The sequence below is a fragment of the Anolis carolinensis genome, chromosome 6, assembly GCF_035594765.1.
Source record: "Anolis carolinensis isolate JA03-04 chromosome 6, rAnoCar3.1.pri, whole genome shotgun sequence".
In the NCBI taxonomy this organism is placed as follows: domain Eukaryota; kingdom Metazoa; phylum Chordata; class Lepidosauria; order Squamata; family Dactyloidae; genus Anolis; species Anolis carolinensis.
Window position 1 is genome coordinate 92,404,359 of NC_085846.1, and position 23,579 is coordinate 92,427,937.

The 23,579-nt window shown below is 38.3% G+C and overlaps 1 protein-coding gene across 1 annotated transcript in view; it reads right to left on the bottom strand.

The window, feature by feature from the left end:
• Positions 1 to 1,208: 1,208 nt before the first annotated feature.
• col1a2 (collagen type I alpha 2 chain) overlaps positions 1,209 to 23,579 on the bottom strand; it is a 58,924-nt gene continuing 36,553 nt past the window's right edge. The window contains exons 31-50 of the mRNA XM_008112535.3: positions 22,696 to 22,749; positions 21,953 to 22,006; positions 19,620 to 19,673; positions 19,454 to 19,507; positions 19,270 to 19,377; positions 17,724 to 17,777; positions 17,574 to 17,627; positions 16,458 to 16,619; positions 13,883 to 13,990; positions 11,094 to 11,201; positions 10,335 to 10,388; positions 10,119 to 10,226; positions 9,210 to 9,263; positions 8,462 to 8,569; positions 7,398 to 7,451; positions 7,163 to 7,270; positions 6,182 to 6,428; positions 4,177 to 4,367; positions 3,400 to 3,642; positions 1,209 to 2,213 (exon numbers count right to left, since the gene is read on the bottom strand). Of these exons, the coding sequence (XP_008110742.3) occupies positions 2,067 to 2,213; positions 3,400 to 3,642; positions 4,177 to 4,367; positions 6,182 to 6,428; positions 7,163 to 7,270; positions 7,398 to 7,451; positions 8,462 to 8,569; positions 9,210 to 9,263; positions 10,119 to 10,226; positions 10,335 to 10,388; positions 11,094 to 11,201; positions 13,883 to 13,990; positions 16,458 to 16,619; positions 17,574 to 17,627; positions 17,724 to 17,777; positions 19,270 to 19,377; positions 19,454 to 19,507; positions 19,620 to 19,673; positions 21,953 to 22,006; positions 22,696 to 22,749 (2,124 nt within the window). The 3' untranslated portion in view covers positions 1,209 to 2,066. The remainder of the gene's footprint in view (positions 2,214 to 3,399; positions 3,643 to 4,176; positions 4,368 to 6,181; positions 6,429 to 7,162; positions 7,271 to 7,397; positions 7,452 to 8,461; positions 8,570 to 9,209; positions 9,264 to 10,118; positions 10,227 to 10,334; positions 10,389 to 11,093; positions 11,202 to 13,882; positions 13,991 to 16,457; positions 16,620 to 17,573; positions 17,628 to 17,723; positions 17,778 to 19,269; positions 19,378 to 19,453; positions 19,508 to 19,619; positions 19,674 to 21,952; positions 22,007 to 22,695; positions 22,750 to 23,579) is intronic.

The window sequence follows — 23,579 nt, forward strand, 5'->3', positions numbered from 1 at the left end:
CAGTCCCTCCTTCTGAAATTTAGCCTACAACTCCTGGGTATTCATGAGTGGTCTCTTATCGAAGTACTAAGCAGGTCTGACCCATATTAGCCTCTATGATCAGATGGGATTTGGTTCTGTTAGTGTATTTAGGCGTGATATGGTACCTCAAAATTGACTCGAACTTGTTTGTGAGTTAAACACTATCATGAAGTTTTGCCTTGATCAAAAACAATTGCGCACTCTGGAACAAATTTTCTGGTATCATTTAAAAACTAATCTATTCTAATGAATACATTTTTAGAGAAAAAAAACATTTAGTAGGGTTCTCCTTGACTGTACCAGAATATTTTCATAGTTAATGTCATGTTTAAATTGATACTTACCTTAAAAAACGATCTATAGAGAAAGTAAACTGACTCCCCCCCCCAATTATCTCCTTAACACACTAACTTTTGAAGAGCAGGTAACTTTTGAAATGGAATGCATTTGAAGTCTAATTGTGTGATTCTTACCTGTATTCCAAGGTACAGTCCAAAGACAACCGTATACAAAAAGAACAGTATCGTTTACTCTTTTTTGTGAAAATTTAGATGGATACTTAGATCTCTCACACAGTTCTTTAAAAATGGTGTGGCCTTTCTCAATTGTGTATGTGTGATTCCAGACACCTGGTTAAAGAGATAAATGCTAAAATATTTGCGAATTGATTTTAATTTTTAAAAGACCTGAACAAACTGATGGATTTAAATGGAAAATGCTTTCTATAGAAAAATAATAAAATATCAAAATCTTGTAAAAAGAAAATTGTTTTCCCAACTTATGACAATCCTAAAGCAAACCTACCACAGGGGCTGAAAGTGCATGACAGAGTTTATTTCTGTAGAAAACCTTCTTGAGCTTTAAATAGTCTCAATCACTGTCTAGAGACAATGGCAAAATAAGCTAACAGGTTGAATATGGTGGGTTGCATCAAGTATCATAGGATAGAGGATCCCCAACCCTGATAGACTGACACTTTAATAGTAACAAAGTAGACTTAGCATATTTTGTGATCAGATGAATCTGGAAAACCAAAGTGGAGGCATGGGGGTAGTGAGATGCAATGAAGCAACCCTGAATCTTGCAACTTTTTCATATTTTAATAGGCAAGAAGGAGAGTTGGAGAGTAAACAGGTGCACAAATATCCATTGATGCACTTAAGCAAGGAACTTTACTCATTCAGCGGTTTCTTTTGGAACATTGGACATGCTTTATTTCAATTTTCACAATTTATTTAAACATCTCACATATACAAAATAGGTACAATTTGTCTTGTTTTTTGAGAAACGATGATTCCTTTTCTGCCCATTGTAGAAGATGAGAATGAGATTTTAAAGTACGAACACCTGATGTTGAAGAAGATGAGGAAGATGGGAAGGGGCAGAGTGGCGAGGAAGGGCGGAGGATGAGAAATGATCCACATGCTTAGTCTGGTAGTGAGATGGTACAGCCTGACTTTATTCAGAGACAGACTCCAAACAAACAATACAACTTAATACAGAGAAGTGGTTTTATTTCTGTTTTTTAATGAAGCTAGCACCATAAAGTTCAAGTATTGGCAATATACTCTTTTCATAATGTATTAGCAACTTTCTCTTATGCATGGGACCAAAAAGCACCTCAGATCACGTATAAGAATGTGGATCACACAGCACTTGGCTTAGAAGTGTATGAGGTAGTTCAAACCTTTGGAAGTTGTGGTTTTAAACTTCCTCTGTGGAAGATATTCAAAGGCCACAAGTGGTGCAAACTTTCAGGATTTTTTATTTGGTTTTTTGCTTTTCATGTTTTTTGGTTTTTACACAAAGGCTGACATTTTCCACAACAAGGTGACAAAATTTTGGGAAAAACAACTTCCGATTCCTTTGGGGGGCTGTATTGAATTGCATTGTGTAACGTTCCAATAAATCCTCTTTCTCTTTCGCCCAGAGTTTAAGCAAGTAGATGAACAGAAGAAATGGAAGGAGTCAGCTTTCAGTATAAAAAAGAAATGGCAAAGAGAAAATATTTTTTTTTGTTTTGGTTTAAGTTAGTTTGAGTTCATTCATTTGAAACAGACTGGGCCAACGTCCAGACGGATTTCTTGGTCAGCACCACCAATGTCCAAAGGTGCAATGTCAAGGAAGGGCAAGCGAGATGGCTTATTTGTTCTGTATTCAATAACTGTTTTGCCCCATTCGTTGGACTTTTTCTGGAAGATAGTAACAATGAATAGTGTTAGAGCAGTCTTTTAAGGAACTGAATAACTGCTGTTACCAGAGCTCAGAGTCCCAACTCACCTAAGCTTGTCAAGGTTACTTTTTTTATTTCAGCCCCCCAGATCCCCAGCTAGCATAACCAGTGACCTAGTTGGTTGGAAAATTCTGACAGCTATAGTCCAAAAAGTAATTTTTTCAGGCTCTATAGCTTACATACTTGCACTTGTGCACATTTTGCATCTCCCAATCTGCCAGAGATCTCTGTCTGTAATTTGGTCCCACAAATTTCCTCATCCTTTCTGTAGCACCATTGCCAGGCTTTTAGGACAACTGTCACAATTACCACTCATGCTCTATTGACATTTTCATTTCAGTTTGGTTTATCTGAACATTTGTTCCTCAACTTAGATAAGAGTCAATTTTGGGAGAAGTCTAAAACATCTGGAGGGCCGCAGGTTGAAGAGGCCTGTTCTAGGGGCAGCTCAATTATCATCAAGTTTGGGGGTCAAGTTGAGAAGACTCTAGGCCAAGTAAAACCAGTTATCCGGAATAAATAAAAGTTGTCCCACTTAAGGACCTTTTAATAATGGTGATTTCCCAAGGCCTATATGCTTATTGTCCATGTGTAAACTCCAACTATAATTCTATACAAAGTAGGGATATACCTACATTGTAGAATTAATGCAGTTTGACACCACTGAAACTGCCATAGTTCAGTGCTATGGAATCCTAGCCTTTTTGGTTTGGTAAGGCACCAGCACTCTTTGGAAGAGAAGGTTAAAGGCCTTCAACTCCCATAATCCACAGAATTGAGCTACGGCATAGAATTGAGCTACGGTTAAAGTGATCAAACTTCATTAATTCTACAGTGTACATGCACTGTTAGACTAACCCAGTTCAAGTGGAATGGTGTTTATTTCTGAGTAGACAGTACAGTATTGTGCTGTTAATAAGGAATGGGAAACCTTTGGGCGTCCAGATGTTGATGGAACTACTATTTCCATCATACTTCACCACTGGCTAGAGTGATAGAAAATGGAGCTCAACAACAGCTGGAGGGTCACAAGTTAGCTTGTTGTAAATTAATCTACTGTAAATTATTCATGTTCTTTCAAAGTAATTATAGCTGCATAGGAGAATCACAGATAATTTAAACAAGAGTAAGGAACTGATACTTACAGAGCAGCCATCTTCAAGAACACTGTAAGTGAACCTGCTGTTCCCTTCAGCTCGAAGTTCAACATCATTGGATCCCTGCAGTACCACTGCCTTCTTAAGGTTGCCTGTCTCATCATCCATGTAAGCAACACTGTTCTTGCAATGATAAGTGATGTTCTGGGAAGCATGGTTAGCCAATAGCCGCATGAAGGCAAGTTGAGTGGCCATGTCCTTGGTAGTCACACCTTCCTCATTGTACTCAAACTAAAAACAGAAGAGAAAGAGGAATTGTCTAGTTAAAATCACATGAATAATTTATCCCAGTACGTCAAATTGACACATATTGGTATTTGAAGGTAATGTGAAGAATAATGGTTTTCTGAATAAATAATTCAGGTTGCGTTATACATAGCTGATACTTTAGGACAAAAATTGGATTTAAATTAATCTAGATATTGTCCTATTCAAAAGTAGCCTCATTCCATATTGATTTACTAAACATTCCACAATACAGAGCAACCAGGTGAAGTTCAGATTGCACCAGGCATGTGAATCGTTTCCTAAGGGAGACAGGGTAGATTTTTTTTAAATGGCTGAATCTCTCATACACCAGAACAGGTAATGCATGATCTTCTGTAGGGATACTGTATTCGTAGTGCAATAACGTAATATAGATTAAAAATAAAAACGCTTATTTTTACAAGGTATGTTGTGTGAATTTCAAAATCATTGAAAAAAAATATGACTATTAGGAGGTTTGAACTCTTTATGAGAACATCTGCATTTTTGAATATTCACCTGAGTACCACCATTGATAGTTTCTCCAAGCCATATGGGTTTCTTCTCAGCAGAGTTTTTGGTATTGTACCAGTTCTTAGATGGGATGCTTTCTGCATTGGCATAGATGCAGGTCTCAGCAGTGGCAAAGTCACAATACACTCTGATGGCATCCAAAGTGCAACCTTGGTTAGGATCAATCCAGTAGAATCCTGCAATTTCAGAAAGTCATAAGATTACCTGTAGCTTCATATCAAGCATTCACATTGCTTCAGTCATAGGAATAGAATTAATGTATATAATGGATAGTGTGATTTGAATAATTGGTTTTAAATTGGGTTTTTAATATCTTGGGTTTTAATGTATCTGTGTATTTTATTACATGTTTATCTATGGCATCAAATTGCTGCTGACTTTTAAGGCCACTCTGAGTCCCCTTTGGGGTGAGAAGGGCGGGATATACCATATATACTCGAGTATAAGCCAACCCGAATATAAGCCGAGGCACCTAATTTTATCACAAAAAAACTGGGAAAACATTGACTCCAGTATAAGCCGAGGGTGGCAAATTTCAGAAATAAAGATATCAATAAAATTACATTAATTGAGGCATCAGTAGGTTAAATGTTTTTGAATATTTACATCAAGCTCAAATTTAAGATCAGACTTCCAACTCTGATCCAATCATTATTCTCATCTTCTTCAATGTAAATGTGCATATGTATCCTTTTAATAATAGAGTAAAATAATACATGTAATAATAATAATAATAAATACAGGAAAATAATACATGTAATAATAGAGTAAAATAATAAATGCAATAATAATAATATCAGAGTGAACTAATAAATGTATTATTAATAATAATACAAATAGAGTAAAATAAATGTAATAGTAGCAACAATAATAGAGAAAAATAATAAATGTAATAATACCAATAATAATAGGGAAAAATAATAAATGTACCATATATTCTCGAGTATAAGCTGACCCAAATATAAGCCAACCAGGATCCTCACCCGAGTATAAGCCAAGGGGGTCTTTTTCAGTCTTAAAAAAAGGACTGAAAAACTAGGCTTATACTTGAGTATATACAGTAAATACTTTAAATAAATAAATAAATAAATACGTACATAAATAAAACTTAGAACTTATAAACTCCTGAGGGGAGGGGGGTCACTTTATATTAATAAGTTATTATAATTGTTTTCATCTTTTTGATTTAAATGGCAGAAAATGAAGACTGTTGGCACACAGTTTTGATGCATATGCATGCCAGAATATATACCCCTTAAGAGTATTTTTGGGTTGCTTGTTTTACCTGTTGGATTACATGTTATTCTGGTTATGTTCTAAAGTCTAGATAATTTCATGGAAATACTGAATTTATGCCATAATTGTTCATTTTGTACAATTAGGATTATCATCTATGCATCGTTCTGTTCATCAGTCCACACTCATTGTATTTTGATAACAAGCTAATGCTTATTGTTAGTTACTTTTGACACATAGTCCATTGTGGTAAAGTGACAAAGAACTGAGCTGTTGGAAATGAGAAAGAGGAAGTTGGTCAGGAGATTTTTTTGAATAAATTAATAAATCATTATTTGTTAGGTACCTGAAATATGACATGAGCTTATTTGTTAGTCACTGTCTTGCCATCTACATGTGCTAAGTTAGCAAAACATGTCAGAGAGTTTGTTATGTAGGTAAAAATGTCTGATCCACCATCTATTTCTTTCACTTACACATCTACAGAGCTGACAGAGAAGTGAAAAGACCAGCTGGTAAATTGTCTATTTGCTTCCTTGCTTTTATGGAGTCTCAATAGGAAAAAATGGAAGATGAGGGTGTGGTCTTACTCATTCCATCGTGGGATAACTGCTATAAAGAGATGTTTGCACATATAGAATACACACACATTAACCAGAATAAATAATTGGGAACAGCACAGGGCCAGCCACTATCTTGACAATTGAAGCAAATAATGAATGAAGCCTCAGCTAAGCATCTAGCAGCAACCTACCACTGGTCCAATCAGGGTGGCTGAGTCTTAAGTCACGGCAAGTGCGAGCTGGGTTCTTTCTGGAGCCTTCAGGGGTCAGGAGGGTCTCAATTTGGTTGTTCAGGGATTTCAGAGTGGCATCAACTTCATAGTCCTTGGGTCTAAGAGAAGGCTGATCTGCCCGGTAGTATTCCATGTCATAGCCAATTTCGTAGCCACCACCATTGACACCAGGTGGGCCAGGAAGACCAGGTGACCCTGGTGGGCCCTAAAAATGTTCAAAAGGGGGAGAAATGAATAAGCATGTGTGTAAATCATGTTCTGTGTCTATGTGAACATCTTAAACCCTGGTTCTATTTAAGTTCAAGATAACAAGGACTACTGCCATTCTAGGTAACTGCAGCAGATGTAGGATGCAATGAACATATTTTTCATGAAGAAACCACTAATCAGAGACTGATTTTTTAAAATAAAAAACCTGTCTCAAGATGATTATTTTCAGGAAGAACTTAGTAAGAAAACTGTATAGCCTTTACATGATGGCTAGCTCAAATTCTTTGCCTTGTTTTTGGAAATTTTGCTTACAATGGAATACCAATATCCTCAAGCTCTTTCAATGGCCTTTATGGTGAGCAAATGTTGGATAGAGCGGAAGCTAGATGGTAGGGCTGATATGACAAATATCACATCAAATATTTACAGTGCAATCTTATGCATATTTGCTCAGAACTAAGTGAATTGAACCGTATTTATTTTGTAACAGTAAGCACATTTAGGTTTGCAGCCATAATAAGATGAGATGTACTAAAATGAAATACATTAATGCTACAGTCCAGTGAATACGAGTTCAGAGGAATTTGCTCCTATGAACACATAAGCTTATGTTGGAGTAATTGCTGCTGTATCTAAGGTGGCATATTAATAATTGTGCATAAACAATCAATGTTCATGTTAAATTTAATTGTTTCAGTTCATACTGTCAAGATCCAAACTCATACTTACAGAAGGTCCTTGGCTACCCTGGGATCCACGAACACCAGCAGGCCCAACAGGTCCAGGCAAACCATTACGACCATCTTTCCCAGCAGGACCAGAAGGACCAGCAGGACCCTAAAACAGGAGTAGGGAAAATATTCACATCTCAGAACAGTTTAATTAAAGAAAAATACAGAATGGAACAGCAGGATAGTTCAATATCCCATACAAGCAGAAAGAGCAGAAATTTAAACAGACATACCCTTGGGCCAGCAGGTCCAGTAGCACCAGGTGAACCTTGATCACCATGATGACCCTATTGAAGTAAAAGAGAAACAATAAATTTGACTTTTACCCCCCTGCTTACTTGCAGAACAATTTTCCTTGTACAATTCATGAATGCTTGGGGAGAAGTGTTATGGAGAGCTTATTTTAACCAAAAAATGCTTTTCAAAACCCACTGGTTTTAGGAGGCCCCTGACCCAAGAAACAAGTAAAATGAGGACAAAGGTACATGACTGAGTACCCTTCCCAAATTAGTAAACAACTATATCTTGGAAGTTTTGGATGAACTTCTGATTTAGCTTTGAAGTGGTCTTGAGTTATCTGCAATATGTCTGTTTTTGAACATTTAATTATGAACATTATTGTGAACTAAAAAGCCGGGGTTGGGCTAGATGGCCCATGAGGTCTCTTCCAACTTTATGATTATATGATTCTATCTCAGAAAAGATAATCACCTGAGATTTTTTTTTTGGCACCACCAATCTCATTGGAAGAATAGCCTGATCCAATACAAAGCAGCTATGTTTTAAGGCTCCTGTATCATGTATCAGTAACCTTAGGAATACTAAAATGATTACAGAAGTACATTCCCCCTACACACACACACACAATTAGGGATATATCAACATGAGAGGGATCCCAAAAAGAATCCCAAAGTGGGATCTGATAATGGAATACTGATTGATAATTTGGACAGGTATGTCTGCAGAAAACTAATAGTGGTAAGATGGAAATAAACAGGGTATTCTGGAAGTGGCCAGAGATAGCTTGTTGTCTAGAGTTCTAAACTGGAGCATTTCACGTGGAGTTTAGTTCTAGGTCAATTTTTAGTTTATTTCCATGAAATGGAAATTTATGGAGGGATCTCCTTCCCAGGATCTAGCCCATTTTGGGACCTAGGATAGATTAAACGGTACTGACATTTCTTTCCATTGCCATGAATATTCTTGTTGCCTTGTTAATATATTTCTTTTTTTACTGGATTTATTTCTTGCCTTCCTTTTAAAAAAATGGGAGTCAAGATAGCAATAATACACTTACAGCAATACCAGGAAGCCCCTGAAGTCCATTGTGTCCTTTCAACCCAGGCAGACCTCTAGGTCCCTTGTCACCAACAGTACCTTTCTCACCACGAGGTCCTTGTGGGCCCTGTGCAAGGAACCAAAAGATAAGTTAAAAGGACAAGGTTTTCAGAAAACTCAGTCCCAGGATTAGTTTCAAGCTGTTCAGAAAACAGGTCTGTCTTTGTCTTATTGATTAAGAACTGAGACTCTAAGGGATAAGGACTGTTTGAGAATTATTATAATTTTGTTTATTTCTTGGTAAAATTCCTTTGATCACACGTCTTGCTAGCAGGTGTGGACCAAACAGTTTGCAGGCCTACGTACTTCTATGATTCTATGATTCTTTATGAACTTGCATTTTAAAATGATTGTGCCTGACTTTTGCTTTCTTTTATCTCTTTTTCCACAAATACTCACAAGGTAGTCTACCAACTATATGAGGAAAAGTAGTTGCATGAAGCATTTTACCAAAATCTCAATCCCATTACAATTTCACCCAAGGGAAAAGAACACCTGCCATATTCGACATAATTGCTTGATGTTTCATTCATTCCCATTAGTAATTTCAAAATCCCAGACCATCACTATTTCTAGAAGAGCCATCCTTAATAAAAGACAGCATTTACTTATTTTATATATTTATTCATTTCACACCTTGCTCTGCTCCCAGCACAGGACACAAAGACTTGACATAAGTACAGAAGTGAAACAGAAACTAGACTTACAGCAAGACCCCTTGCACCAGCAGGGCCAGTAGAACCAACAGGACCAACAGGACCCTGAAATAAGAGCATAGCAGAGACACTACTTAATGTGTGCAATGATGACATAACTGTCTTCCTTGTCCAAAAAAGGTAACAATCTGTGAGCAGCTGGATATGCTTGTGTTAACTTTCATGTGTTTCTTCATGCTGATCAAAGTAGAGCCTTTGTTTTTTTTCCCCTTACAGATACATGTGTCCACTGTTGGAAGCATGTGCATCATACAGTGGGGGCAGAGGCATGGATGCAATAGTTTGACTTTGAGCATTGCAGAGAAAAGCATTTTTTTTGAAAGCTCAAGGTGTTTACACATGCTGTGTGTGACATGAGACCCAAAGTAGAGTTTGGAAAAGTTGCACTTTCAGACCATAATTCCTGGAATCTTCCATTTGGCATTACCAACGGACATTCTGGGATCTATAGTCCAGAAGGGTAACATTTTCCAACTCTAAGTTCAAAGCCATTCATCATAGTGAAAGAATATACATGCATTTTTTTCCTTCAGGAGTCATTGGTTGCAAATTGGGTTTTTTCCCAATGAAATCAATCTGTGTGTACAAAGCCCAGGTCACTAGCAGGGATTGATATAATAGCTTTCTCATCAAGCAGCAGTCTCTACTAGTGACACATGAAGTGTTCTGGTATCATGCATTTCCACATCGACCAAAAAAGCAGTAAGATACAGAGAATTTTCTCCTTTCTGTTACACTGATTAGTATTAATCTTCCTCTCTCCTTCTTCCCAATCCAATAAACTTATAGGCTTCAGCATTGGTACAAAAAGCTGTGCCAAACATGAGCCTCCAAGCACTGTAATCTGACTCATAGTTTACATCTGCCTTATTTTTTATAGAATAGATGAAAGTCACATACAGGTTCACCACGGCTTCCAGTTTTGCCAACAGGACCGACAGCACCATGAGGACCAGGAGCACCAAGAGCACCATGGGAGCCAGTGTTGCCAGGAGCACCACGTTCACCCTGAAAAAGAGGGGTGTGAAAGATAAATGAATGACCAAAACAAGTAGAAAGGAATAGGCTTGTGATAGACATAATCCTTTCTGCTTGTAGAAGGGCGAACAGAATTACCTTGTATCCAGGAGCACCATCACGGCCTGGAGAACCATCACTACCTGGGTTTCCCTGCAAAAAAAAAAAATCAAAAAAATCAAAATGTTCTTAATATCACTGGAGCATGCAAAGAATGTGGCTATTGAATGTAAAACTTGCCCTACCCCAATCTCCCAACCAAGGAACAGGATAGAGCCCTTTATTAAAAGCAATCTATAGTTGCTTCTATTTCCCGTCTAATAGGTTCTGCTCCAAATTTCTGTCTTCTTAAGATGCTGAACCTCAATGTGTTCAGTATCTGACTTCTTGACTCCATCATGTATTGTGGATGACTATTGATTACTAGACCAATATGAAGCTATAGATATGGGATATGAAGAAAAGAGGAAACTAAGTCATCTAGGTGTTTTTGGACTTTAGCTCCCAGAATATCTGATGGTTGGTAAAGTGACTGAGGCTGTTGTGAGCGGGTCCTAAACACTTGGAGGGCCAGAGTTTGGGAATGACTGGTCTAAGTAGTTTGTTTTCAATCCATTTATATTAGCTTATTGTTTTACGTTTTATATTCTTTTAACTTGTTTAAGTTTATTGTACTTCTAGACTGCCCTAACATCCGATGATACAGAATAGGATATGAATACTGTAATTAATAACTAGACTACTTTAACAAGGGTGACAAACAGCCTTCATCTGCAGTATTTAAGTACTGTTTAGAAAGGATATATATTAAAATACATGCTTCCCCAATTCTTCAGACCACAAATTAGTATTACTTACATCACGTCCAGCTTCACCATGGGCACCATTCACACCAGGGTTACCAATGGGACCAGATGGGCCACGAGCACCAGGTGGACCAGCAATACCAACGGGTCCATGATCACCCTGAAAAACAACAAGAGTAGGGACATGTTTAATTGCTATCCATCTATTCATTTAACCAAGTAATCACTGCATCATATATATCCACATTTAGTTAATGCCTGTGGTCTTTGTCAGCATTCCATCAGGTGATGCTTTCCAATTGTTTTAGGTTATCTATAGCTTTCACCAAACATAGCTCCTGGAATATGCCTTTGGATTGTGTGGTTTTAACTAACTTAGCTTATGAATGATATGTTTAATTATTATTCGGGGTGAGAAGGGCGGGATATAAATGCCGTAAATAAATAAACATGTGACCAAGGACGGGAAGTGTAGCACAGATCTGGAAACCTGGTCTATGCAGCTCTTGACTGATGTGTAGACAGTATATTGCGAGATGACTATTGAATATGCTTTATCTTATAGGCAAGTATTTGCACTGCCATGACTAAAGCATAAGAGGTTGAACAGCAGCACACAGAATTTCCACTTGACAAGTAATGTCAAATTCCTAACTTTGTTTCAGAGGAGGTCCCTGCCAGCATAGCACGATCACTGCACAGAAGATATGGGGAAATAAGTACTAGCTCTAATAACACAGCCCAATAAATATGGTCATAAAGGGGCAAATCATAGGATCAAGTTGTTAGTTCAAAACACATGACTCCTAAGAAGTAGTCAGGAAATCAAATTAATTCTATAAACTCATTGCCTTATAATTCAGTAAAATGTCTTGTGATACCATCAACATTTCTAAATTTCTCCAGTTCACACTTAAGTCTAAAATATGATTTACAGAATGGTTAGAATTTGCTAGAATTCATTAGCATGGATACCTTTCAGCAAAAAAGAAGGTGTGCTGCCTCAGAAAAAATATTAGAATTGTGGGAAATATGTCACACATCACTGTTATTAGGCAAACTGATCGGTTTGATGTCTTTGAGAAGACAACAGGGAGAAAGGAGGAGAAGACAGCTTTCTGGAGCAAAGGTAAGATAGTTGGGCTTGTGGAGCAAAAACAACAACAACAAGGTTTAAAAAAGCAGAAAGGAAAGAAAAAGAAGAAAAAGAGAAAAGTGAGTCTTGAAAGGGAAGGAAGTGGGAGTTATTTGTTTGTTTAACCAGAAACCTAGAGTCTAAAGCAGCCTGGGCTCTTCAGAATATCTCACCCCCATAGCCCTGTGTGGAAGGAAAGAAAAGAAAGAAAGATACAAAGGTGTACAAACTATTGAAGAGGGCATAAGATGACATCTCATCCTCCAAGATAGCTTCTCCCATCCTAAAAGTTCCCAGATGGGTTGGAATGCTAACCATTCTCAGCCAACTATGTAATCCATTATATGCAAAATTTAACTTGGAGGGATGCAACTTTTAAAGGGCAAAACCAAATCTTTTCAAGGAGAGTAATAACATGTCAACAGTAACAACCTCCTTGACATTTTCTGTAAATCAGGTGACCCGAATAAACAGACATCACCTCTAAAACCTATTTTTGTAATTTAATGCTCTCTGAGGCCTCTTCTACACTGCCATATAATCCAGATTATCAAAGCAGGTAATCCATATTATCTGCTTTGATTATATAAGTCTACACTGCCATACAATTCAGTTCAAAACAGATAATTTGGATTTTATATGGCAGTGTAGAAGGGGCCTGTGTCCTTTAGGGAGCATTTTGCTCTCGTCTCTACTCATGTATCTACAATAGACTCTAAGACTTCTAACTTGTGCTTTAAACTGAGTAGAACAACCAAACAAGAGCCACACATAGCTTCACTGAAATTGAAACTCTGAAGTGTTTCCCTTTTACTTAAAATTCTCCACATTCTCTAGGGGGACCGAGGGGAACCTTTGGCACAAATCTGCCTCCCTAGACTATTTTACAAATGGGAGGCCTTTAAAGCAGGAAGTCAACTGGATTACGATAGTTTATCTGGAATCCCTTACCTACACTTGACATACTGGAAATGTATGGGTGAAAAAAAAGTGTGAGGTAGGGTTCCCAGAATGAAAACTGGAGGCGATGGTTATTTAACGGGATTTCAGCAGTGTTGTCTGTTTCCTGGTTGCGTAGCATTCCTCTCCAGTTTTTTACCTGGTGACCCTGGGTGGTGTGGGGTGCAGTGAAGATTGTATGTGGCCCTTGGGTCATTGCTGACCTTTGTCTAAAGCAAGTGAGCAGTTTGTGGTCCTCTAAATATTGTTGGATCTTAGCTGCCCAAACATCTGCCAGCATAGCCAACAGTGAGGCATGATATTACTAAAGCTAAATAATCCTTAGCTTTGTCATTGGCTCCATAGGAGACTGCTCATTAGGGATCTCAAATTTGCTTCCAAACTTCAAGTTTGTTAATGAAAACAAAACAGACCCTGATGTAAATCTAATAAATGAATGTTTCTGTATAAAAGTTTAAATGCAAAGGTACTTTAAAATTTACTTAGTTACTGGTCCCTGCATTTTAAAGGATGCATTTTGCTACTCTACACACAAGTAAACTTTTGGCTAGTGAGAAGGGAAATTTAGTTGTCTTACCAATCTTGTCTTCAGGTACTCCATTATTATATGCAAAATGCAACTGAGTCACTTTTCCCCATGGGAAACAGGCTGGATTTCAATACATGTTGGCCTTGGTATATGCCAGTTTAATTCAAGACAGACCTATTTGTCACATAGGTGAAGATTTAGAAAATGTTATACTTACAAGTGCTCCAGCAATGCCTGGAAGACCACGTTCTCCCCTTGAGCCAGGAAGACCAAGGATACCAGGAGCTCCAAGAAGACCTTGAGGACCTGGGGTACCAGGTGGACCCTACATACAGAACAGAACAGAAAACAAATCAACATTTTCAAACAACTGTTTACCCACACAAATTTGTGTTTCCTGACTCTTTTGACAACTCATCCTATATACTCGTGTATAAGTCTAGAAATTTTAGTTTTAAAAGCCTGGGTCGACTTATCCATGGAACAATTAGTATTACGCTTGTGCACGGATTCGGTTTTGTCAGTTCCCTTTGGCCAATCCAGTTGTGAAAATGTGGGATGGGATGGGTGGGTGGGGTGCGCATGTGCATTTGGGGACCTACTCTGAATGGCTAAGACTTAAAATAATATACTTCAAAACATAGTTTTTTGCCCCCAAACATGGCTAGATTTCCCACAATACATTTTGAAAATGTGGGTCATACAGGAGTGTTTTTCTAATAAGGGGACAATGCTTGCTTCCAGTATGTTTTGTGAGAACAAGAAATGCAAAATCTTTGGAAGAAGTTGCTTGCTGTTGTTTTTTTTATTGGTAAAGATGAAAGTGTAATAGTGGGGCACTGGGCTGTGTGATGTGGAAGTGCATCTTTGCTGCAAACTGAAAACAGCTACACACCCATTTTTGGGAGGCACATGAAAACGGATCCGGGGGTCTACCGAAATTCAGCCAGCAGAAATTGATCGAGATTCAGCCAAAATGCACAAGCCTAATGAGTATGGCACTTTAACCTATAAAAAAGGAACTATCCCCTTCTCTGAGTAGAGTGGCAAAAGGCACAAACTTAGTCCATCCTAGGAGAGCTGAAAAGAAACAGTGATTCTGCTGTGACACAGCCATTGGCTGTTTGAATGTCTGAATGGGGGAAATAGCAGCAGCAATCAGGGCTGCTGATCTCTGAGATAGCATTCATGCTTTCCCCTCTCCATGGAATGACCCTTGAATTAACCACAGGTCATATCAAAATCCACACTTTTGCCCCCAAAACCCTCCCCCTGACTATTACATGAGATTGAGTTATACATGAGTATATATAATAATCTCATCCTAAAGCACAGATCTGATATACATATTTTTAATATTTAGCCATTCTGAACACAAATCAGACATTTTGTACAGTCTTATGGTCTGCTTTTGGCTTCTATTTATGTAATTTAAGTTAGGGGTTGTATGGTAATGTCTTCTTCATTGTGGAGATCCTGTCAGACAGCAGCTGTGATGAAAGACTGTTTTGATCTGATAAGGAACATGAATGAATTTTTCTTGGGTTGTATTGCTGCATCCTGCTTAATATCTCATGTAGTCAATACATCATTTTAAAATGCATTTGTCCCTTCTGATACACTTTTCAATGTAAATTGGCGTGGTAACTGAGTGTATCATCAGGGCCCTGGACTTATTAGAGAAATTGGGGGTGCATACTTCTGCAAGAACAGGTCTAAATATAATTTCAGTAACAAACCAAATCAGGTATTATAAGGCACTGAAATGAGAAATAGTGACATTTTTCATTCCAGAAAACATTTCCCAGAATATGGTATCTGTTTCTAATAAGATGTAAAGGTCACTTGGCTGGTGAACCATGCAGGCCTTATGTATCAAATGCAGGAAAAAATGAGAAAATAAATTTACTAATGCATATTACCTGCTCCGTTTTTACTCCCATTAGCATCACATTAACAGGTTTCAATATGAATCTAGTGATACCTTTTGGTAATGGCAGCAATCCTCTCCACAAATTGTCTAAATGGGATTGGTGGCCTTGTGGCTGGGAATACAGAGTTAACTGCCAAGAAACTGCTAAGATTTAGCTAATACTTTTCTGAGATCAGTTTCCACATGCCTTAGCCCGAGGCCACAATACTTTCAAAGCCTTCAATTGCATTTTCTTTTCCATTTCTTTGCAAGAGTTTCTGGGTGTGATCAACTGGGGGTATCTACTATCCAGTTCAATGAGCAATGGCTTGTGTATCATATTTCAAAATGTTATGAGAAGAAATTCCAGCACTTCCAGAGTACTATGTAAAACTTTACACCAAAGATAGGGAATGTATGATTTGCAGCATCTTCCTCGTCTCCCCAACCCTAGCTCCCTCAACATTTTTTGGCCATGTTTCAGACTTTCTTTATCTCTTTTAGATCCAGGCAAGATATTATTTAACAAGAAGGTAAACCAGAGCCAGATAATCCTGCCTCTAGATGTTACTTCTGTGCCAGCACACCAGCAAAGAAGCATCTGGACTCCATTGCACCAGGTAAGCGTCAGGGCCGTGGTGTGATCAGGGACTATTGGTGGATTTTGCCTGTCAATAACCGGGGCCAAAGGTGATTGTCCTGCTTCTATGCTGGCTGCCATCTACATGTGATAAAGGGCAATATCTGTTCAAAGTAACCCATGTGCTCAGGATAGATTTTTCTAGTTTCTGTTGATTGATATCTGTGTTTACAAGAAATCAATGAAGAAAAGTGCCTAAAAAGTGACTTTCAGTAAAGAAGAATTGTCCTGAATACTCACAGCAGCACCAGATTCTCCACTTGGGCCTTTCTCTCCACGGAAACCAGGTGGTCCTACAATACCAGCCTCACCAGTACGGCCAACTGGTCCAGTGTCACCACGTGGGCCTCTAATACCTTCTTTGCCAGCTGGGCCAGGAGGTCCAGCAGGACCAGTGATACCCTAGGAACAAAATATCTGAGTAACTGCACAGTTAAACAGCTAATTCACCACATTATGGAATAAGAATGGAGAAATATAATGGTAGGGACATTAAAGTCTTTAAAGGTTGCCTTACTTTCATATACTTGCATTATTAATGGTCTCATCATCTAACACCCATGTTTATTTGACAGCAAGTTTCATTCTGTTCAATGAAAATTACTCAACAGGTATGCATGAGATTGCTATGATAATCAAGGACATATTGCCCACACATGTGGCTAGGCACTCTTCAACTGCTCTCTTCTTCACTTGAAAGCAGTGTCAGGAGGAGACAATTTGGAATAGGGAAGCAGTGAGTGCTTCTAACATTTCCACTGTTCACCACTCTCCACCAAATTTGTTACTCCTTCCTACCTATCCTTTACCATGTACTTTTCAAAGCTAAATATGTTTACAGTGAAATTTTCAGGTAAATAATATCAACTTGTTTCTTCTGCCCAAATTGGCTTCTGCCAATGTTGTCCTGTTCAAAGAAAGCCACTGGGTATTACTGCACACACATGTGCATGGAATTCATAGCTCTATTTTTCATTAAGTACAGAGTTTGATGAGACCAATTATTACTCTATGTCTACATTCTGTCCAACAGCCCTGGTTACAATAGCTGAATGTTTCAGGAGTATGCTGGTATTGGTGGGAAAGAACCTTCTCTGCCACTTCTGATTTAAACATTAGCCAACTGTTGCCAAAGTGCCAGGGAATGGCAGATACATAGAGTAGTCCTCTGCTAAGAGGAGTTCGTAGTTGAACATAGCTAGTACTTCTAACCTAGCCTTTCATACCCAATTGCCATAAAGACAAACTTCATAATCCCACAGACAATCTTGCTGTTTGAAGGATTACAGAAGTTGCACTCAAAGACATCTGGCGCCACCAGATCAGAGAAGACAGATTCACTCTGTAACCACTTACAGCAGGGCCAGGAGGTCCAGGTCTGCCAGCATTACCAGGGAAACCAGTAGCACCCTATTGGAAAGAAATTGAAGGAGAGTTTAGAACTCACAAGACATGTCCCCATATAAAGTACATGAAAAGGTAAACAGAAGAAACACCTAGACTTACAGGTGGACCAGAATCGCCACGAGCACCAGCAGCTCCAGAAGGACCCACGGGACCCTAAATGCAGGAAAAAGCATGGAAAAGTTAAGGTAAGGGTCTAGCTAGCTGGTAATCCATAATATATTGGTAGCAGGCTTAGCCCTGACTCTAAACATACTATTTCAAAGCACTGTTGAAGATAGGTTGCTTCTTGGAAAAAACTAATGGAATCAATGTTGAACAGGTGACAAAAAGATTCTAATCAGAAACAACTTTTGGCTGGAAGACATGATCTCTTCCATTGATTTGAATTATACAGGAATAGTGAACATGTTAAAGGCCTCATGTATACTACTATTTTCTTATATAAGAGTTATAACACTAATGAGGCCCCTCCCAGAATAGCCTTCTATTACATGACTAACTATTGCAACTTTTACAACAAAAGGAAATTCTTCTATGAAAAAGGTGAACCATATACTATCAGTTATATGGGGAAAGAGTGAAGTTAATGACATATAATTAAGTAACAATGTTCAATTGTTCAATTAATACTATTACACTGTTCAGAATATCACTCTTAATTCTATGATACTGATATTTGATTATCAGTACAAGAAAAAGTAATCTTCACATCACTATGTGTCACACCATATCTAGAAAGGAATACATTTAAACAAATCCTGACATCAATTCCTTACCATCACTACTGTCTATCTGCCCACTTATCTACTCATCTAAACATACAAATGTGCGCACGCATACACACACCTCTGTGAAGAAGGAGCTGGAGATCTGATGCTGACTATGTACAGTCAGCCCTCCACATTTGCTGAGTTTAGGGTTGCAGGACCCCACGCTATATTTATTTTCTCAAGAGAGCAGTTCTCTAGGAATCTCTAGGTCCTCCCTTTGTGTTTTTATGGTCAATGTTGACAGGAAATTGACCACAAAAGTTGTGTTGGAGGCTCTAGAGATTCTCAGAGACACCAAATTAATCAAATCTGTGAATAAATCCGGAAAAGTAAAAACCCACAAGTGTGGAGAGTTGCCTGATCCACACCATTTTGCCTTTTTAGCCAGGGATATATATCCTGTTTATGTGTGGGGGGGTGGGGGAGGCAGACCATTGAGATTATAAATGCACTGAATCTAGTTCTATAGATCTCAGAAATTTATTCCTGTATGACAAGGGTGTGGAAATGCAGCCTGGCCACTCAAGTCTCTCAAAGTCTCCAGACTCCCAATTTAAAAATAATTAACTATTTTCCAGCAAAAAAAAAAAAATCAAAATGGAGCAAAATTAGGTAAAATATTGCAGTAATCTTCCATTATTCCCAACAGCCAAAACGTTAGGTGAGGTGACATCGCTTTTGATTGACTCAAGAGCATTGGTTAAGTCTGCTAGGGTTGTGTGTGAAAAGTGGTTCTGTTCCCTTTTATTTTTGTGTAAGATAACAAGATAGTCAGCAAATATGTAACTTTGCAGCCCAGCAATAGATTTAAGGACAACGTGAAATCTATCCATCAAAAGATAAGAACAGTTTCAAATTTGATTCAATTTACTTACAGCAGGGCCAGCGTTACCAACAACACCGATAGCTCCTGAAGGGCCTACATCACCTTTAGGTCCTCGTTGTCCTCTTTCACCTTTAGCACCAGGTTGACCAGCAGCACCCTTAAAAAGTCAAGGGAGCAAATTCATTACAAATCCCAAGTATTAATAATTGGAACAAGTTCTTTTTGGTACTTACAGGAGGGCCAGCGAATCCGGGAGGGCCAGCAGGGCCAACCTCACCACGTTCACCCTAAAGTGGGGAGGAGAACCAAAAACACCCAGTGAGAAAGTAGATCATTAATCTAATTGCATGACTTTAAAAAACAACAACAACCACCACCACGAGTCATTTCGCTACTTACAGGGATACCACGAGGCCCAGCAGGTCCAGCTTGACCAGAGGGACCAGCTTCACCCTAAAACAGGCAAAAAATCAGTGTTACTAAAATACAGACCAGAGACATGCATTAGGAAGGAAAAACCTTCTCTGTCATTCCTGGAAAAAGTAATTTTCCTTTTTCTGGTCACAGTAAACCTCAGTTGAAATCAACTTTTAAAACTCTGTTGTTGGAGAATAGGGATTTGCTGCTCAAATCAAATACTGTTGTAAAACAAATACTGTTGGACAGGCCAGGCCCTTGGACATGACTAAAGTTGTCTTTTAGATCTCAGCAGCCAAAGAGATTCCCAGCATGGCTACAGATAATTTAAAACACAGGTATAAATACCAAACAAAACTGCACTGAAAACCTTCAAATTTACATTGAAAATGACACAAAGCAACGATAAGAGATGGGAAGAGAGAATGGGAAAAAACAGAGAAATGAGCCCTTTATGTAACATTAAGGGCTCATTTCTCTGTTTTTTCCCATTCTCTCTTCCCATCTCTTATCATTGCTTTGTGTCATTTTCAATGTAAATTTGAAGGTTTTCAGTGCAGTTTTGTTAATAACCACTTTCTGAGCAGAACCAATGTTTCCCATCTCTGTTCAGCTCTCTAGAACTCCATTCCCATAAATCCAGAATGGATTGCAGTTCTCATAATCCCTCACCATTGGCTATGCTGGCAAGGGCTGGGGAAACCATTTCCAGGGCCACTGTTGCCTTCCCTTGAACTAGAGAAATCATCTGTCCAGTTGTGGCTTGTCAGTTGTGAATGACCTCTCAAATAAACTAAACTGGCACTAAAATAGTTAATTCTGAGGTACCCAATTAAAAATGATTTTGTTCATCAAGGCAATCTAAGGATTGTTTAGTTTCCTTTACTGCTTGTCTACAGATGTTTTACTTATTTCACTGTACTGAAAGTTGATTGCTTCTAAACAAAAGTATTCGTAATGTGTGTGTTTCCCTAGATTTTATTCCAATAAGGAGAGAAATATTAGGCTAAACAATTTTTTTAAATGAACAGGAATTGGGCTAGGTTAGTTGCACTTAGTTTCCATGTGATATTGTAGCATGTTTTCAAGACATTCAATATAGTTTGCTTTTCAGTCACTCTCCCAAGAAACAGGACAGAATAGACATATAGGTGGAGCTAGAAATGGGCCGGGTTGTAGCACATCTGGTTAACTGCCAGCAGCAACAGATCACTGCTGACCAGAAGGTGGCAAGTTGGAAGACCGATTTGGATTGAGCACTTGACCATTAACCTAGCTTACTGTCCACCTAAGCAGTTTGAAAACAGCTGAGCTGTGAGTAGAGAAATTAGGCGCTGCTTAGCAGGGAGGTATTTTATGACACCATAAAAATGCCGGGGATCAAAGAACAAGAAGGAAAATTCTATGATCAAAAAGGGCTCATCGTCATAGTGGATGGAACAACAGCACCCCCCTGTGGCCGGAATTGAGCATAATCTCCAGGCACCGAAGCTGGAAATGCTAAAATACTTTTAATCTATCTGTCTGTCTGTCTTGTATGTCTAAAAACGGCATGTTTAACGTGTGTGTGTGCATTGTGATCCACCCCGAGTCCCCTTCAGGGTGGGAAGGTGGACTATAAATACTGTAAATAAATAAATAGAAATGTTATATATTTCTACCACACTAGAAGTAATTCATTTTTAGGATATAATACAAGGAAGGATAGAATTGTGAGTCTATGTATGTATGTATACATATAAATAAATAAATAAATGGTTTGTATAATTTCTTGGGATATTGATAAATGTAAATACCAAGCAACAACATTAATGTCTTCAAGTCCTTCTGCTTGTATATAATTGGGGTATTATTCAGCTTTGTAATTTTAGCAATTTGGACTGTTAGAAAGCCTTATCTCTGCAGTGAACCTATACCACTAATTTTAATGTAACATTAGTTACATTAGGTTAGTTCAGATCTATCTCCATGTTTTTATATGTTAAATACCATATATGCTGGCCTTCATTGTGTGCTCTAGAAAGCTCACTTTTCCCTTCCCACATGATAACATTCTGTAGACACAGAAAAGCCAGTTGCATTTTGCATATAAAATGCATCTTTCTCATTGTTGCTGCCATCCAGTTTTTTTTTACCAACTGCAACCTTAAGGCAAACCTATGGCAGAAGTTTCTTGGCAAGATTTGTTCAGAAGAGGTTTGCTATTGCCTTCCTTCGAGGCTGGGAGAACATGGCTCTAGCTCTATCATACATGAACATTTTCAACCTTGCTCTAGCACAGTCCCTAGCTGGCTTCTGAAAAGAGTGGTACTTACCCTTTCGCCAGCACTTCCAGCAGGTCCAGGAGCACCAACGGCACCAGGAGCACCCTGGAGATCAAGTAGAATCACACATTTGAATCCTGTTTTATCCTCCCAGATTCAGACTATGTAGAAGAATATTTGTAAATTATGGACACTGAATGAATTCCATAAATATGGAAAGTGCATTACTACTGTGTTTGAATGTATCCAGATAAACATCTATGTAACTAGATAAGTGACCTAGTATTGTAGATATAAAAAGGGAGTTTCATCCAAGAATTTGAATGATGAAACAATGTCATATTGTGTTAAAAATGCAAGTTAATTTAGATGAGTTGGGGGAAATTTATCCTTTTTGAACCTTTTCCAGACTTTTGGTGGTGGGGGCAGAGAAAATCAACCATTTTTTCTCATTTTTATTGAAAATAAAATGCACACGTGTGAATTTTCTCTCTAAGCTTATCAGTGCACCTGGTGAAAAGTCAGGAAATCTTAATATAATTAAATTCCATGTTCATGTTTGTACTTGGTTGCAAGCTACTATTACACAACTTTAAGTGACTACTTCAAAACAGAGGGAGGGTGCATTGTGGCCTAAATATAGTTACAACCACAAGAAAACGAATGGGACCTTCAAGAAAGCCCAGAAACCACACAACACCCCACTAAATCTAGTTATTTTGCCATCCCATGCTGATTCCTAAAAGGGACTGTATGTTGCTTCCTTGGAAATAAAGCAATCTAAGCATGCTTACACGGGCACCATCTCTTCCAGTTGTTCCAGCATCTCCTCTGAAGCCTTGTGGACCCTGAAAAGAAGGAAAAACAGAATTAATCTGATCATCAGTGTCTACATATTATAGATGGGGGAGGGGAGTGCTTTACATGGCAGTGGTTCCAACACCTTTTCAGTAATGAAAAATAGAACTACATACACCTCTATACAGTACATTACACAAGATCTGGGGCAGTAGATAGTATTTAGAATTTAGAGCAACATGTGTTTTGTTTTGTTTTTTAAATCCATCTGGCTGGTTTCAACAGAAAATGAATTTTGTGGCCACATATGGGATGTGACCCTTCAAGATTTTAGAGCAGAGAAGATTGGAAGGCTGCATTAATTCTCCAGGAAACCTTGAAGGGCCAAAAATATTCTAATTAAAAATCATTTTTAACCTGGGGCCACAAAATGGGTCTCAGGACCACATGTATTTGACTCCTGCACATTATCCACCCTCCTTTAGAAGAATGGAAGGACTTGGAATCTGGTGAAATCAAAGCTTCCTTTACTTCCCTTTGTACCACCAAAATTTCCCATTTGGGGGCATTATATTAGCTCATATTACATGGGAAGAACAGACAAGATAAGTGGTTAGACTAGATGAGCCATTACACATGAAGGTCATGTTCAATCTTCATTTTGTCTAAAGGAGTCTCTAATCACCATGAATACCTACCATATCTTCCCTTGTCTGAATATACCATATGGGATAGCAAGAAGGGCACCCTTGAATAGTTTTATACATAGCTGTAAATTTTCTAGTTTAATATAGTAAAGTATATGTAGCTTGGTTTATATCAGGCTGGACGTGCAGTCCTTGGTACAGCAGCTTTCACTTACCATCATTGCTTATACTGA